Source organism: Lontra canadensis, unplaced genomic scaffold (genome assembly GCF_010015895.1).
Source record: "Lontra canadensis isolate GAN:19392208 unplaced genomic scaffold, GSC_riverotter_1.0 scaffold1, whole genome shotgun sequence".
Classification (NCBI taxonomy): Eukaryota; Metazoa; Chordata; class Mammalia; order Carnivora; family Mustelidae; genus Lontra; species Lontra canadensis.
The window spans coordinates 62,493,909-62,510,602 of NW_022630995.1; the positions used below are offsets into that span (position 1 = coordinate 62,493,909).

Consider the following 16,694-nt stretch of genomic DNA (forward strand, 5'->3'; position numbering starts at 1 on the left):
AGGCCTCATGATGTTTTGGAAGAATGAGGAAGTTCTTGTAGGTGTGAGAGGCCACAGATGGCACTGGGCACACAGTCGGTGCTCAATAAATGCTTGGGGGGGATTTCTTCAGAAACCCCGGCTCATCCATTGTTGACTTTGCAAGCCCAGAGGTCCCCACTTTCTGCCCTTTCTCAATCCCTTCCTCAACCCTGCTGGGGTTCTGGGCTGACACCTCCTGGTCCAGGCCCCAGCCAGAGCTTCCCCGCGGTGCAGCAGCGGGGGCTCTACCTCTTCCATTCCCTCCAGGAGGCACGGGTCGTGGAGGAGGCCAGCAGGCTGGAGGAGGAGGGACAGCAGATCCGGCTGCAGCTCCAGCAGCAGCTCCTGGCCGAGGCCCAGGAAGTCGGGCGGCTCCTGCAGCAGCATACAGAGCGAGCCATCGGGCAGGCGCTGCTGGGGCATGCTCGGAACGCAGCCACCAAGAGCCGGGCCAAGGACAGGGACGACTTCCAGGTGTGAGGGGAACCCAAGGGGCAAGAGGGATTGGGATGGGGTGCGGGTAGCAGGGCGTGGCTTCCTCCTTGTACAGGCAATGATGATAAGCCATGGGAATAAAAATAACAATGGTCAGAAGTAGGGAGCACTGTACTTCTGAGTCCACCCGTGTGGACCCTATCTCACCAGGCTTGCACTGAAACGTGGCAGAGAAAGTTTAGTTTCCTTTCCTTTGTTCAGATGGGAAAACAGGCTAATCATGGGCAAGACATGTTTAAAGCCTTCCAGATTTAAGAAGTGGCTGACTTGGGGCTGGAACCCAGTCTTGCCTGCATGGCCAGCACATGCTCTGTTTCCCCTCTGCTTCCTCTCACCTTGAACTATAAGGAAAGATGAGACACGTCCACTTGTGGCCGATGTCCACAGTAAGAGTGTCCGTGGCTGGCTCGCACAGCAGGTGCCACAGATTTGAAACCTGTAACAGCTAGCTGTCATTGCGATGTGCCCGGATGCTTGTGGGCTTCATTCATGAGCTCGTTCCTTCAAATACAGTCACTTTACCAACACACATGGCAAAGAGTTGGACCCACATTGCTGGGACGCCCCCTCTCCTTCCAAATATCTCAGGTCCGCTACACGCAATCCAGACATCCGGGCTGTGCCTGGATTGTGACATTGGTAGGGTCACTTCCTTGCCCTAATATTCTATACCTCTTATCTGATAAGAGCTCACAGCATGAAAATGGAATAAATATAAGCATGGCATCCCTTCCCAGAGGGGCTCTTAGTCAGGCTAGGGTACGGTGCTCACCCCCCCACAAACCTACAAGAAAGAACAGGTGTTCCATTTCTGGAAGAATGCTCCTTTATTCAAGCTCCAGCCACAGGACTTTTTGTCCCTGAGTCCTATGGCAGACGCTGGGCTAGTGATCCAGGTGGACAGCATCTCCCCTCTGTGGGACTTACCACCTCCTGCCAGATGGGCAGGACACAGAGGGGAGCAGACAGCGCCCCCACTCCCTGTGGCAGGGAGGCAGGAGGACAGAAAGCCTGATGGTGCTGGTGGGTCCAACGACTTGGGAGGGAGGTGGAGAAGAGGGACTTCCTGTCTCCCCATTCCGGTTCCGGCTCCATGTTCTAAATGGAAGTGAAAGCAGGCCATAGCCATCAGTGGCAGCTCCTGACCGGAAGTGCAAGGCCAGGTCCAAGGTCCTTGGAGGAGTGGTGTTGGAGCCCCTCTGTGAGAATGCCCAAGTCAGCACAGAGGGAGAGAAACAGGGCACGCTGAGGGATGAGCGTAGCTGTGGGAGCTGCAGACGCTCAGACCTGCTCCCCGACCCTCTTCACCTCCACAGCCTCCACACACGCCTGCAAAAGCAGGGTACGTTTCTCAGATGATGCTTAGAGAAAAATTAACAGAATAGCTCTAGAGACATAACGTAATCAACACCACAGCAGTAACTACTTGGTAATAAATGGGCATTTCTCTTCTTGCCCAAAGCCTGGAACCATTCGATAAATATTTGTAGAAATGGGAAGCCTTGAGTCTGACTTTCTCCCATCATCTTATGAAGTAATGGTTGGTGGCTTTGCCAGTGCACAGCCAACATGTCCATGAGGAGGGGGCATTTCCTCTCCATTTTGGGCCTGAAGGTTTATCACCTGAGAATGCGTACTGCTGCCTATAACAGAAAGACATGCTAAAATGGCAAATAAATAGAAGTTATTCACCTCACATAACAAGAAACGTGGAGGTAGGTGGCTTCAAGCTAGCACAGAGGCTCTGTGATGTGACTAAGCACCAACTCTTTCTTTCCGTTCCACCATTCTTGATGTTAATTTGCTGTCTCATAGTCTCAAAATGGCCACTTCCCCTCCAGACATCAGATCTGTATTCCAGGCAGAAAGAAGAAAACAGCAAAATCTTCCCCACACACTAAGCTTTGCCTTCACGTTTATAAAGGGAAGGTCCCCCATCAGTCTTTCCCTAACACTGTGTCTCATTGGCTGGTTACTGGGTCATACGGCCAGCCCCAGACCACCCCTGCCTAAGGAAATAAGGTCACCAAGAAGGGTGTAAACCAAGCACACACTGCTTGCTCCCTGACCAGTCAAGGTTGGGAGTTGTGGAAGCCAAGTACCAGGACAAGGGGAGGCAGAGGACCCTGCATGCAACTTCCTTGCTGAGTCTTTTGCCTCCTGCCACAGAGGATGCTGACAGAGGCGGCCGTGGAGAGCGTATACGTGACCAGGGCTGGGGTCGACCGGCTCGTGCAAGCCTATTACCAGCAGATCAGGAGGGTCATGGAGGACCATGAGGAGAGGAATCTCCAGCATCTGGAGACCCTGCAAGGTACGGCCCCCTCCTCAGGGAAGCCCCGCAGGCCATGGGCGGGACATGCCCGGTGGCTCTGGATACTTCATCGTTCTCCAGAGTAAGGGCTGGGCTGGGCCAGCAGGAGACAGACGAGGCTGTCACACTGAGCATTCAGGAGCATTCACTAATCCTTCAAGCCTTGGTGTCCCCATCTGTGGGGCTAGGGTTGGGCTCACTCTCCCTGCATCCTCTGAGCTCTGACCTCCTGCTTCCCTGACACCCCAGCTCTAATGTGAGGATTTCTCCGTCAATGCATTGAAATGATAAACTTAACTGGCCCCATGAGCAATTCTGGCTTCATTTGTACTTTGTTATTGAACAGCCACAGAAGGTTATGTCCCTAGAGATCACCCAGGTTAGAGACCATCCAGGTTAAACCTCTCTGTACGTTCTAGAAAGCTCCTTCCCCTCCTCCAGGGGCGCAGGGTCTGTGAGGGAAGTCGTGCTTTCTTGTGCATCCAGAGGCTTTCCCAGGGCGAGCGTGGGTGCTGGGTAAACACATATGCTTCAAGAGCAGGTGTCCCGCTGATCTTTTTGCCCCAGCCCCGCCCCAGCCCTGGCACAGACGTGGTCTCCAGACATGCCCCCAGTCTCATGTGTTTAATGGTCTAGGTGAGAGAATGGAGAATTACAAGCTGAGGACAAAGCAAGGACTCGGGGAGCCTTCATCAAGGACCCCAGTGGCAGGTGAAGCTGGCAAAGCCTGCAAGGCGGTCCATCAGAGGTGAGCTCCCCCTTTTGGTGTCTGATGGGACCTGTACCTGTCTGGTTCCGGAGGCCCATGCGCCTCTGTCTGGCTCCCGGCTAGACTTGTGGCCCCTTGGAGGGGCCTGGCACAAGGGAAAGAAGGAGTCTGGGTGCGGCTTGTTCTCCCAGTGCCAACTCTGACACGAGGATGGGGGGCAGGCTGTTTACTCTGGAGGTGACTCCTGAAAGACCAGTTAGGGAGACCAAGGTGTCAGCCGGCTGGACTGAGCTCTTGTCCAGGCTCTGGGAAGACCCTTTCCAGACTTCCTTGGGCTGTTGGCACCACCAGGTTCCTGGCAGAACTGAGGTCCCATTGCCTTGCAGCTGTTGGCTGGGGGCCACCTCGACCTCCTAGCAACCTCTCCTGTGCTCTGCCTCCCTCTTCAGCCATGTCTTTCTTGACTCCGGTTGGAGAAACTTCTCTGCTGGTAGCATCCCCATGATTGAGACCCACCCAGATAATCCAGGATAATCTCCAGATCTTAAAAGTTGCTGACCCTGATCAAACCTGCAAGGAGCTGATTGCCATGAAACTTAACGTCTTCACGGGTTCCGGGGATTAGGGCACTTGTGGGGGGCACTGTGTGGCTGACCACAGTAGAAAACAAAGCAGATCAGCCCCAGGACAGTGAGGTGTTTCCACAGCACCCAAGGCTCAAGCCCACTCTGGACCTCCTGAGAGATTGTATAAAATTCAACTTCCAATTTTGCCAGCAAGGGATGTGGAAAATAAGGGTTTGTCCATCTCCACCCTGCTCCCATGGGTTGAGGGCCCGCCTTGGAGGTGTGATGTCATGAGCCCGTCTGGCCAGCCCCCGAGGGACAGAGAATGCCCTGAGACATAGACACAGCAGCTTGGCATAAGGAGCCACTGACATGGGAGGAAACTGTCCTCGGATGCGCCGACAGCCTCCCGGGGAGCAAGGGGCTGTGAGTGCTGCCTCAACCTTCCCCTGTAAGCACCTCCCTCGCTAGGCTCACAGCTAGCCCCTGGGAACAGCACCTGCAACCCCAGAGCTCACAGCCTGGGGGAGAGACGGACAGGGAAACAGCAATAAATTGGCACAGGTGTTCTGATGGGGGAGGGGAGGGTCCCCGCAGGACGGCGGGGCAGGGGTATGGGTCCCTTGTCCAAGCAGAGGCATCCCGGCAGCTGGAAGCAGCAGCAGAATGATCACCGCCCCGCATGATGGAGGTGTGGGCTCTGCGCCATGTTTCACGGTCAGTTCCAGCTCCTGTCTGACAGTTGGTTTAGGAACCAAGATCCACGGGGCCCCCTGGGTCAGACTATGTCCTACATCAGCTCTCCACAAATCTTCCAAAGGGCCGTCAGCTGTGGTCAGCAGGTGTCCTGCCATCAGGCTGCAAGGTGCGATCCTGCCTTGACCATGGCAGATCCATCCACCTATGGACCCGCCACTATCCAGTGCGGGCAGCATTGTGTCCTTTGGTTCTCCCGATGGACGAGCAGGTCTCGGGCCCGCACACTCAGACTTGGGGGCTTTGAGAGGGTCCCCAGGAATCTGAATTGTTAACACACTCCTCCTCTCCAGGGATGATGGTGGATGTAGTCTGAGGGCTTCACTTTGACCCACATGACCCAGGAGGAGGGGCCTCGGCCACCCCCAATTCAAACGCCACCAGGCTTATGGAAGAGGGAAGCAGAGCCCAGGAAGGATGTGGGTGCATGAGCAAGGCTCACTGTGACTTAGATGGCCTCCTAGGTGGCCGTCGGTGTCCTTCCCGCTCTGCCCAGTTACTCAAAGTTCCTAGTGAAAGCCGGCCAGAACTCCTGGGGACAGAGCCGTGTCGTCACAACAGATAATCGACTAGGAAGGGCAACACGAGAATGAGCCCACAAAGCAGTTCTCTGTCCAATGGCAGATTCCATTATTGCATCTCTGGTGAGTGCTGTGGTCGTGGGAAGGCCCATCTGAGGGACACCAGTGGCCCTGCGGTGGCAGGGCCCTTTCTGAGAGCCACGCACTAGCTTGGTCCCTTCCCACCCCAATCCTCAGCTTCCCCATCCGTGAAGTGGGGTTGCAGTAGCTCCAGCCGCACTGATGTATTCCCGTGTAGCGCCAATGGCGGGGGGCGGGGGGGGCGCATGGCCAGCACCCCCATGTCCCTCCCCACTGGCAGAGTCGTCACCACGGTGCCTTCTGCCCTGTGCCCAGTGCCCCTTGAGATTGGAACACCTTTGCCATCAGAACTGTACCAAACGGAGGTCTTTGAAATCGCCATTTCCATACTCAAATGGAGTTCTAAGAATAAGGGGTTTAAGAGCTGATGTACCTTGTCCAGGTGTCACAGACCCTCCAGGCAGACCTCCCTTGGCGGGAGGGATGCTGGAGGGTCAGCAGTCATGAAGGGGATCATGCGCTGGGGCCGGGCACTACACGGCTGTCCATCCACAGGCAGGACTGTCCAGTGCATGGCTCCTCCCTCGGCCACTCTCCTGTCTCAGATCCTTGTCACTCCCCTTCCTGGCTTAGAGCTGTGGCCTCCAGGCTCCCATCTTGTCCTGCCATCCACACTGCAATGAGGGCATCACAGAAATATAAGACAGCCGGGTCTCAGGCTGTCCTGGGCCCTTTCTTGACTCCCCAGGCCTTACAGTGAAGCCCCACCCGGACCCCTCCCCATGTGGTGCTCCCCCAGCCTGCCGCTCCCATTAGCCAAGTCCCCAGTGGGTGGCAGCCAAGAGTGACCAGGCCTGTTGACAGACCAGGCAAGGGACAGGGTGCTCACAGCAAGAAGCCACCTAGCGGCTGAATGGGGTCCCCCAAAAGATTTGCCCGTGTCCTAATCCCTGGAGCCAGTGCATGTGACCTATTTGGAAGAAAGATCTTTGCAGATGTCATCCAGTTGAAGCTTTTGAGAAGAGATCGTCCTGGATTATTTCCGCAGGTCCTAAATCCAACGGCAAGTGGGGCCGAGGGAGGTTCGATCACACACGGGACCACGGGAGGATGGAGGCGGAGGTCGGGCTGGTGTGGACACCAGCCTAGGAGTGCCAGCAGCCACCAGGAGTGGGGAGAGGCAGGGAAGAGGCTCTCCCCTAGCCCTGTGGAGGGAGCACAGTCTGCCGACACTTTGATTGAAGCCTTTGGGCCACCAGAGCCGTGAAACAATAGATTTCTGTTATGTGCCCCATGTCAGCTTGTGGTCCTTCATTAGAGCAGACCCAGGAAATGAATGCAGCCTCCCAGAGGGTGTGGGAGTGGCCGAGCGGCAGAGCCCGGACCTCCGCTCCTCCGATGACGTGTTCTTCCTCCGTCCCCACCCCAGCCCCAGCTCACAGGGCCCCCTCACTCAGTCAGGCACTGTGAGTCCCTTCCTGGCACCTGCACCTTCCAAACTCAGGCCAGAGATATTTTTATGTATAATTGAAGGAGGGGGATGGATGGATTAATGAAGGGGTCTTGTAGGATGAGTAGGAGTTTGCCAAGCAAATACAAAGAAGGGAAAGATATTACTGGCCAAGAGAAGAGCATGAAGCAAAAGCCAAGTGAAACGTGCCTTCAGGTGAACACCATAAACAGCCACCTGTGGACACCAGAGGGGGCTTCTCTCTTCAGGGCCAGAAATTTAGCATGTTTGGAAAAGTATTCACAGAAGATTGGAAAGAAAAAGGCAGAGAGCAGTTATGCAAACGCAGTGGAAGGGATGGAATCGGGCCTGTTTGCTGAGGGTCAGATGAGGGTCAGGCCAGGAAGGGAGGAAATTGGGATGGGGGGGAGGGTCTCCGCCCCTGAAAGCAAGGTGGGGCTGTCTGCAGATCAGGGACCTCCCTGAGGCCCCAACTCGGAGCCCTGCCTCCCTCAGAGGCCTGGGCTCCCGTATTCAGGATTTGTCAAATGCCGAGTGCTTGGCAATGAGCATTCTAGTTTCCGTTTTCAGTATGGATGGGTAGCTGGTGGGCCTCTGGTCCTCTCAGGAGCATGCCCCCCTACCCCTGGGCTCCAATGATTTCTCTTATGAAGAGGCCACTTGCTGTTTAATCTCTTGGCAGCTGGGGGACCCGAGCTGCTCCCACCCTGATGATTCTGCTCTCTGTCCTGCTGATATCCCCAAGGATCAGTTAGGGCCCAGTGAAAAACAGGCCTGCGGGATTCTGGAAACTGGTCCAGAGTGCGAATTGCGTTCGTGATGAGTCAGCCCCCTGGTGGCCGCTGTCGCCCCCTGCGCAGGCGCCATAAAGCAGTGGAGGCCATCCTTGTCTCATGGTTCATGGGCCACTGCTGGCCACCCGTTCCCACGACTCAGCAGGTACCTGGAGAACTTGTGCTGGGTCTCTGATTGACCGGCCGGCAAGGGCAGTGCTGATGGCCTCCGTTCCTTCCGCCAGAATGGAGGAGCAGCGGAAAACGTTTCTGGTCCAGTTCAGCATGCACCAGCGGGTCCGCCTGGATGCTTGGAAGCAGAAGGCAAGGGCTGTGGATCATGGGGAAGCCCAGCTCGAGGCCCAGCTGCAGGTGGGAGTTTTGGCAAAGTGCCTGCCCAGTGTGGGTGGGCTGGGCCATGAGGGACGGAACAGCACAACGCCACTCTTGTGACCACAGGGCAGCAAAGACACCTCGGCCCTGGCTCAATGAGGTTGTCTCTGGCCGTGGGCTTGACCATGAGCCCTGGGGCTGGCAGCACTGGGGGTGACCCAGTGCGGCCATGGTGAGATGACAGTAAAGGCGGGGAACGCTTACTAACTGAGGGTCTGTCACTGAACCGAGGGCCGTACATGTGCCCTCTGATGTCACCCTCTGACAGCCAAGGATGGGGTCGCTGCTGTATTCCGGTTACAGATGGGGACACTGAGAGCTTGGTCACCATCTAGCACCCCACAGTTAATAAGTCACAGCAGCCATGCTCGTGTTAACCCACAGCCTTGGCAGCCAAGAACTCAGAGCCCGGAGCTGGGCAGAAGCGAGTTAGATCTCGACTCTGCTGCTCCACCTCTGTGGCCCTCATGGAGCCCCCACCTCAACGTTCTCATCTGTAGAATGGGATCCCCGGCTGGTGTGAGTGAGGAGCTAGAAAACGCTGGCTCCCTCCCTCCCCTAGGTCTGCACCCCTCAGGGGTGCTGCTGGGGGTACTGTGTGCTCCCAGGGACACAGTCCCTTCAGCCTCGCTGCGGTGGAGAGGCGGGACCGGGCAGAGGGACCCCTGGCTGACCCTCCCTCCTTGCGTTCAGGAAGTTGAGCAGAGCTTCATCTCTGAGCTGGCGGCCTTGGCCCGGGTGCCCCTTCCCCAAAGTAGACTGTCGCCAAGTAAGCGTGGACTGTCAGGTAAGTCCTAGAAGGCAGTGCCCCAGGCAGGAGGCTCTCGGGGCTGGGGATGGGATTCCATTCCCGTGTCCGCCACTAATACTCTGCGTGGCTTTTGTGTCCTCGTCTGTAAATGAGCAGACTCAGGGCGGCCCTGGGGCCCCCTGGGAATAATTAACACCCCACTAATTACCTGGTTGCCAGCAGCAGCTTCAGTGACCTCACAGGTGGTGTGGCCTGCTAACGGGATAGGGATGGGAAGCTATTGAAGGACACAGGGGTCTGCTGTACCTGTGTTGTGCTCTCGGGGTCTTACTGCTCATGTGATAGAAACATGGGGAGACTGACAGTCCTGGATTCGAACCCCAGCCCTGCCACTTTAATGGTTGTGTGGCCTTGAGAAAGCGCCTCATCCCCCAGGCCTCAGTCTCCCTACAAGTTAAATGGGTGCAATAGTGGAAAGTACAGAGTGTATACTTGTCCTGAGTTGGAGTCCCATGCTGGGGGTCACAGTGCCAAGGTCCGGGTTTCTGTGTCTTCTGCAGAGAAGCCTATAAGGACGAGAAGGAAGAAGCCCCCACCCCAGGAGAAAGGGGACCCAGGAGGGCCCACTGACGATGACCCTGCCCTGGGGAGACACCCCTCGGGATCGCTCAGGTACAGCGGGGACCCCGGCATGCTGCTCGTGGGTGCTTACTGACCACCCAAAGTCCAGGCAGAGAAATCTGCACCTTCCTCAGAGGTGTTGGCCAGAGGCTCCCAGACATGACAGACAATGGTGGGAGGTGTTAATACCCCTGTCACAGCTGCCATCCGTGTCCTATATGGCTGGTTTGCCCATGACCTAGCTCCATGTCCCACCAGCATCCAGCCTAAATGACCAGGCAGTTCCCCCAAAACCCAACCCTCACCAGGCCCCCACCGTTACAGACGCCCTGGGATTTCCAGTCGGATAAATGTGTCCTGGGCACCAAGTCATCGGAGCAGGGGGCTCCCTTTCCCAGTGGTCCTCAGATGACCCCACACACACACATCAAACAGAGGGAAACTGGGAGCTTTGTTTTTCTCCCAACAACCCCAGTCAAAGGAAAGGTGGTTTAGATCGCCTGTCACTACCTTTCTTTCTGATCACATTGGAGAAGTTCTTGCCTCTGGACAGATCTGGAATCAGAGCTCTGATCCCTGCTTTGCGTCCACGTTTTCAGCAGCAAAAGGCTGAACCAGCAAGAAAATGAAGCTGGTGATGGCGAGAGCCCCAAGAGGCTGCTGAGGGAAAGAAGCAACTTGTAGTTGGCGGTGGTCAGGGCTGAAGCCGAGAAGCCGGCCTGGACACTACTGCCTGCCCCAGCCGGGTGAGGCAGTGAGGGCCACCGGGGGAACGGGTCCCCCTCTGCCTCCCAGGATCGCTGTGAGGGGGCTGGACAGAGACTGATGGACAGCGCCCGACAAGGCCTCCGTGACCAGGGCGGACCCTCCTACCTCTGGAATTAGAAACCCATGTGGGACACCTGTCTGCCGTTTTCTCTCTTTCTGGCTTCGAGATGTGGCTTCCTTCCTCAGGGACCTCTTCCTCCTTGACTGTCGGAACCCCACCCCCCCACGGTGTCCTGCTGTCCTCCGAGTCCGCCCACCCAGTGTGAGGTGGCCTCACTCCAGCCCCAGGGTGCCCCTGCTCCCCAGGCGCTCCCAGGTGTTCTGCTGGGTGTGCAGTGGTCTCTGGGAGGGCTGGGGTCGTCTGGCCAGAAGCCTTTTCTCCACCATTTCTGTCACCTCGTTCTGTCTGTCCCATGAGATGTGTCCTGTGTGCCATGTCCCACACACCTGGCTACAGTGTTCTCATCTGGACCCATTCCTGGGTTTGGGTCAGCTAGTAGCTAACGCCAGTCACTTTGGGGGTAAGTCTCAGGGTCCCAGGACCCTGACAGAGACTGTAGAATCCCTGGCCTGTGGGCCTATGTCACCAGTCCTGGGGACCTGAGGCCCCACAGATACATCCTGACGCCTGTTGTGGGTCTTCTGAGGGCAGCCCCGCCCCCTTGGACATTCCCAGGGAGGAAGGAGACCCCATTTCCGCGGGGGTCTCTGCTGTTCCCAGAGCTTCCAGACCAGCCCTATTGAAACAACTGCCAGGAGAGGCCTTTCCCACCCGGAAAGAAAATCATTCTTTTCATTGAAATCAGGGATTCTCAACCTTGGCACTATGGACATTTTGGGTGAGATAATTCTTCGTTTGGGGGTAGGGGCTGTTCTGTGCGTAGTGGGATAATTTACGGCATCCCTGGCCCCCCAGATTCTAGCACTGCCCAGCCGTGGGATCCAGACATGTCTCCAGGGACATGGCCAGATGTTCCCCGGGAGGCATCACCCCGACCTGAATCAAAGTGTGCCACCACCTGGCAAGTCTGGACAGAGTGGGCCCCGGGAGCCCCTGTCCTGGCGATCTCCTGGGCCATTTGTGGCCTGACTTTTTATTTCTTAAAATCTCAGTTAGACTCTCTCAGTCAGGAAAGAGTGGCTCTGGGACGGAAGCCATCCGCCGTGCTTACCTGGCTTGTTAAGGATGCTTCCCATCAGAGCATCGGGTCCCAATGGGTCTGCCCACAGGCTCCCTCTTGTGGCTGAATAAAGCATTTCATTATTCTGCCGAGTCTGTGAACAAGCTGTGGTTCCCTTCTTGCAGTATTTTGGGAACGTGGTTGACTTAGAAACCACTTTTGTCACGTGGGTCCTCCACACAGAGGCATTCTGGAGTTGGGCGTGTGTGATCTGGTGACTTGAATTTGGTAAATGCAGACCCCCCGCAGCCCCGTCCTCTTGGAAAGATCAAAGGCAGCTCAGCTTCTGTAGATCTTGCGGGAAAATTGTTTTGTTTCCTGTGTGTAGCATCCTCAGCCCGAGCGGTGGTGTCGCACGCCGGTGCTGCTGGGCCCTTCTTCGGGCCTGCTGCATAGCTGTTGCACTTGGCACAGCTCGGGGCACAGGACTCGGTGGACACTGGACTGTTCCTGTTCTCATCACAGTAGAGATGGAGCCTTCTAGCCTCCAAGCAAGGACACAGAGGTGCCTCCCATAATGCATCTGCTGCCCACATCAGAATAAAACGTGGACAACAGAAGCCATGGGACTGGCTTGGCGCAGGCTCTGGGATGCCTGGGGCAGGGTTCACAAACACAGCACACGTGTAGAGGAGACCGAGGACACATTGCCACCGACCTCCTCCAACCCTTCCTATCTCAGTGAGTATTACGGGTGATAGGTTGCTGGGGAGGTGGACAGAAGTGACCTGGAAGGGGATGGTGAGTAAGTTAGTGGATTCTTTCTTCCACACACACCTTCCGTCTGGTCTGAACTCAGCAAGGAGGAAGGCTGGGGCTCTTCAGGGACCTCTCTGGCCAGCCTGGTGTCTGTCCTGCCCCTACCTCTAGGGCTGATCTAGACAGGACAACAGGAGACTCCTAACTGCTCCAACCTTTGTCTCCTGTCTGCCCTGCCTCCTCTGACTGGCCCACATGTCCCAAGACCCAAAGCTGACTGGTGCACACTTCAGCAGCATTCTTTGCTCAAAGGAGAAAAAGCAAAATCTTTAACAAAGACCATAAGGCCTGGCAAGGTCTGGTCTCAGCCACAGCCCCGCTGATGCCCCACCCTCACCCAGCCTGTCTCTTCTCGTGGCCTCACACCTGTCCTCCCCCACGTGCCACTGGGCCTTTGCACAGGATGTTTGTGCTGCCGGCCTGGAACAGCCCTACACCCTGCCCCTCATCTCTGCCTCACAAGCCTGTAAACATCATTCACATCTTAATGGCAGGACTCACATCAAGCACCTTCCCTACAGCCCCTAGACAAGATCAAGCCCTCCCCTTGGGCTCTAGCCTAAGAGAGGAAAAATAAACATGGCTTTATTTCCCATTCACATTTGGAACCAGCTGAGACATAGAGCAGTTGGGGAGATCTGTACATGGATCTTGATGGAGCCACGTTGGAGGGCTGCGACTGGTCCTGTGGCTGTGAAGTCTCGCTCCTCCATTCCTACCTAGCCACACACATAGCCCCAGACACAAGCCTTCCCCGTGGGGACAACTGGAAACACCACAAGAACAGAAGAACAGGGAGACCAGATCTGGGGTGGGAGTGCTGGAATGTGTACATTTTGGGAAGAAGAGCTTAATAAAAAGCAAATGAAATTACAAAGGGATAAAAGTGAATCAATATTCAGAATGAGGGAGGAGAGGAGAATGAAGGATTTAGTTTTTTTAAGCCTACAGAATTCCACAAAAAAATCACAAATCCAAAACAAATAGTTTTTTAAATCGGTGGATTGCCTCATTCACCTCTATAATACCTCATTCTAGTATTTCTCCACTTGAAATTCGACACATCTGGCAGCCAGGAGATGTTCTGTGGACCAGCCTCTGGCTCGGTGCTCCTCTGTCCCTCCCCCTTGGGCCACACACTTCTGACACCACGTGCCACGGTACTTGCATACTCTGCGTCCTGATACAGGAGAGGTAGTATGGGACTGGCTGTTTGTGCTGGGCTAGCCAGCACACAGAAACATCTCACTGAATCCCAGTCCATCTGCCCTGACCCGACCCTGGAAATGCCCATGGCCTCCCCAGTGACACCTGATACTCGGGGACATAGGAGGGGAAGAAAATCATGTCTTAACTGGCTGCAGTTCAAACCTCTGGTTGCTGAAAGTGTACAGGAACTAGGGCTCTGTGGACATAGCATTAAGCCCACCCCCAGGCCTGGGTAGGGGTCTGTGCAGACATCATTGACTTCATGGTAAACCACGTCCAAGATCAGCCATCTCCTTGGAGAGAGGAAAGGACACCCCTCAGCACACTCAGTTCCCTCTTCTCAGACTGAGCAAGCAGGTGCAGTTCCTGGGGAAGAAGGCCAGGAGAGGCCCGCACCTCTCCCTGAGAACGGATGCCCCTCCCTCGGCGCGGACACCAGGAGTGGGAGATAAGCATCTGTTTCCCTTCCTGGCAGCGGACGGCAGGTGCAGTTAGATGTTTGGGGTAATAATTTCATACCCGACCTTCCCCCGGAAAGCATTCCCCCTTGCGTTCCCCTGATGAGCACAATGTCTGGTATAAAACAGCCCTCCACGGTCACTTGGTGGGAGGAAGAAGGAAGAAAGAGTGGATGGGGAAGAAGCCTTCAGTGTGGCAAAAGTCCTTTTGGTTCAAAAACACTCTTCTTGCTCCTCTGCTCCAGAAATTGAGGTCACTGGAGAGAAACTCAGGGCCAATAACACTGGAAATGTGCATCACCAGGGCCCACGCTTTGTGCCACGGAGAGTCACAACCACATGCACTTTGGTGCAAAGAACAGCCCCCAAGCATGTGGAGATCTGACACTCAGGCCTTGGGAGCTGCCTTCTCTGGTCCACTCATCAAAACCAAGTGGTCACACTGACTCTGGGGCCAGAGTACATTAGGCAGTGTAGAGGATAGTGGAAAATGAATGGGGGAGACCTTAGCTGTTCCGCCTCACCTTTTAGAGTCAATATGCAATACAGGCACAAAAACAGACCAGCCAGTGCAGAGGGGTGGGGCCAGCCCTCACTGGGACACCAGAGCCCACTTAAACTTAATCAGCTACAAGCTTGCTAGTTTCGCAGTGGTATTTGGAAGCTGGCTACAGGGGTAATGAGCAAACTCTGCAAACTGGGGCTTCCAGCCCAGCCCAGCCAAGCCCCATGTTTAGTATTTGTTTTGCAGAGTACCTTGGGACCCCTGGATCAGAAGACCCCCACACTATGGTCACCTGATTTATAATAAAGCCACCACTGCAGCCTAATGGGGGCGGGGAGGAATGGTCTTTTCAGTAAATGGTGTGGGGTCATTTAGATATTAAATGGGAAAAAAGTAAGTCTTGAGGCTTCCCTTTCCTTATACACAAAGATTAGTGAAAGATGGATCAAATACCCAAACGTGGCAAGATACAGCATGTTTTTTGGGAGGAGACTTAGGAGACTTGTGGATAGCAGAATAATTCCCTTCCAGCCAAGATATCCACATCTTAATTCCCGGAACCTGGGACTAGGTTAGGCCTGTGACATGGTAAAGGGGAATCACAGGTGTGGATAGATGGATGAGGAAATGGATAAGTTTCCCCTAAAGCTTTTCAAGAAACATCCCCTGCCTCTTCCTACCATCTCAGGACCCAAAAGAAAAGCATGCGCCTTGTAAGGAATGTGGTAGCACAGCCTCCAAAACTTAAGGCTTGTCTGTCTTACACCGCCAGGACCTGGGACTGTCACTCTTGGGGGTGCTGGGGAATCTCACATGGGGCAGTGGGTACTGGCGACCTCAGTCAGTTATGCAGAGGGGCAGTACCCCCACCAGGATGTGGAGCTTAGAGAATGTTAGGGCTGCTTCAGCATGTACCCCTGGATGGGTTAGGGGGTGATGTAGGAGAGGAAATGCTTTCCAGAGAGTGGGGTAACTCACCACTACCAATGTTACTCTTCTGGAAGTTTCTGTGTTGCCCTTTAATAGTATGAATGGGCCACAGCCAAACATCAAAAGACCTTATTCTTTATTCTTGAACTTTCCCTGTATTTAGCCTTGTTTCATAAAGTCCATGACAGACCATGAGCCAACACCATGTTGGACCTTAACTAAGGTGTCTTAACCCAGCCAGGCAGGGGGAGAACACACTAAAGCCTTTAAGTAGATGTACTTAGCCGTCCTGCCTTGGATGATTATAAAACTTAGCAGTGAGGAGAAAGGAGCCTTGGACTTTGGGCCAAACTTCATGGGTCCTGGATTCAAATCCTTCATCAGCCGCTTCCTCACTGTGTGATCTTGGACAAGTCACTAAAGTCTCCAGGACTCCTCTGAAAGAGGGGCATAGTAGTAGAGCCCACCTCACAGAGCACCTGACATGTAGCCAGTGCCACACAGGTGCTGCCTGCATGATCACCATCACCATCATTGTCATCACCACCACCATCGTCACCACCACCACCATCATCTACCATCACCATCCTGTGACCATAATTGTCATCGGCACCACCGTCACCACCACCATTACCACAATCACCATCACCACCATCATCACCATCATCACCGTCATCACCACCACCATCATCATCCATCACCATCACCACCATCATCACCATTACAATCATTGTCATCACCACCACCATTATCACCATCATCACCAGGATCATCATCACCATTGCCATCAGCATCCATCATCACCATCACTATCATCATAATTCTCATCATCAACACCACCATCACCACCACCTCCACACAACCATCAAGATCATCATCATCACCATTGCCACCATCATCATCAACCACCACCATCACCACCATCACCATCATCAGCACCATCAGCAACACCATCATTACTACCATCACCACCATCACCATCATCACTACTACTAGTGGCAAAATAAGATAAGCAACTTTGCCTGAGTTTTTACTCCTCAGAATATGTATCTGCTCATGGAACCAAAGGGAAGAAATGTGTTGCTTAGAAGGTTGGAGCTCCCAGTCGGAGGCAGACTATAAGCTACAAGAAAAGAGCACCCCAAGGATGGGCCAGGCAGGAGGGAATAGACATGGGCTTTCAAACCACATCGCAGAAGTCACCTACCTCCTGCTTTTCCCACCATGACCTCAGGGTCTGAGGTCAACACTCCACATCTCGTGACTGGCTCCCTCCCCTTCCTCCTCTGCTTCCCCCAGTGTCCACCAAGAATGAGTCCTGGGAAGCAACCACCACACACCAGTCATCACAAGGAGGAGTGCCGGATATTTGCACCTAACCGAGCAGCCACCCTTCAAAGAAAACACTCCAG

At 54.7% G+C, this 16,694-nt stretch overlaps 1 protein-coding gene across 1 annotated transcript in view; it reads left to right on the forward strand.

Annotated features, from left to right (window-relative positions):
- EVC (EvC ciliary complex subunit 1) overlaps positions 1-10,839 on the forward strand; it is a 60,997-nt gene extending 50,158 nt beyond the window's left edge. Inside the window, exons 15-21 of the mRNA XM_032855266.1 lie at positions 289-495; positions 2,686-2,830; positions 3,467-3,578; positions 7,953-8,079; positions 8,794-8,887; positions 9,412-9,523; positions 10,072-10,839. Coding sequence (XP_032711157.1) covers positions 289-495; positions 2,686-2,830; positions 3,467-3,578; positions 7,953-8,079; positions 8,794-8,887; positions 9,412-9,523; positions 10,072-10,156 — 882 coding nt within the window. The 3' untranslated portion in view covers positions 10,157-10,839. The remainder of the gene's footprint in view (positions 1-288; positions 496-2,685; positions 2,831-3,466; positions 3,579-7,952; positions 8,080-8,793; positions 8,888-9,411; positions 9,524-10,071) is intronic.
- The last annotated feature ends 5,855 nt before the right edge of the window (positions 10,840-16,694 follow it).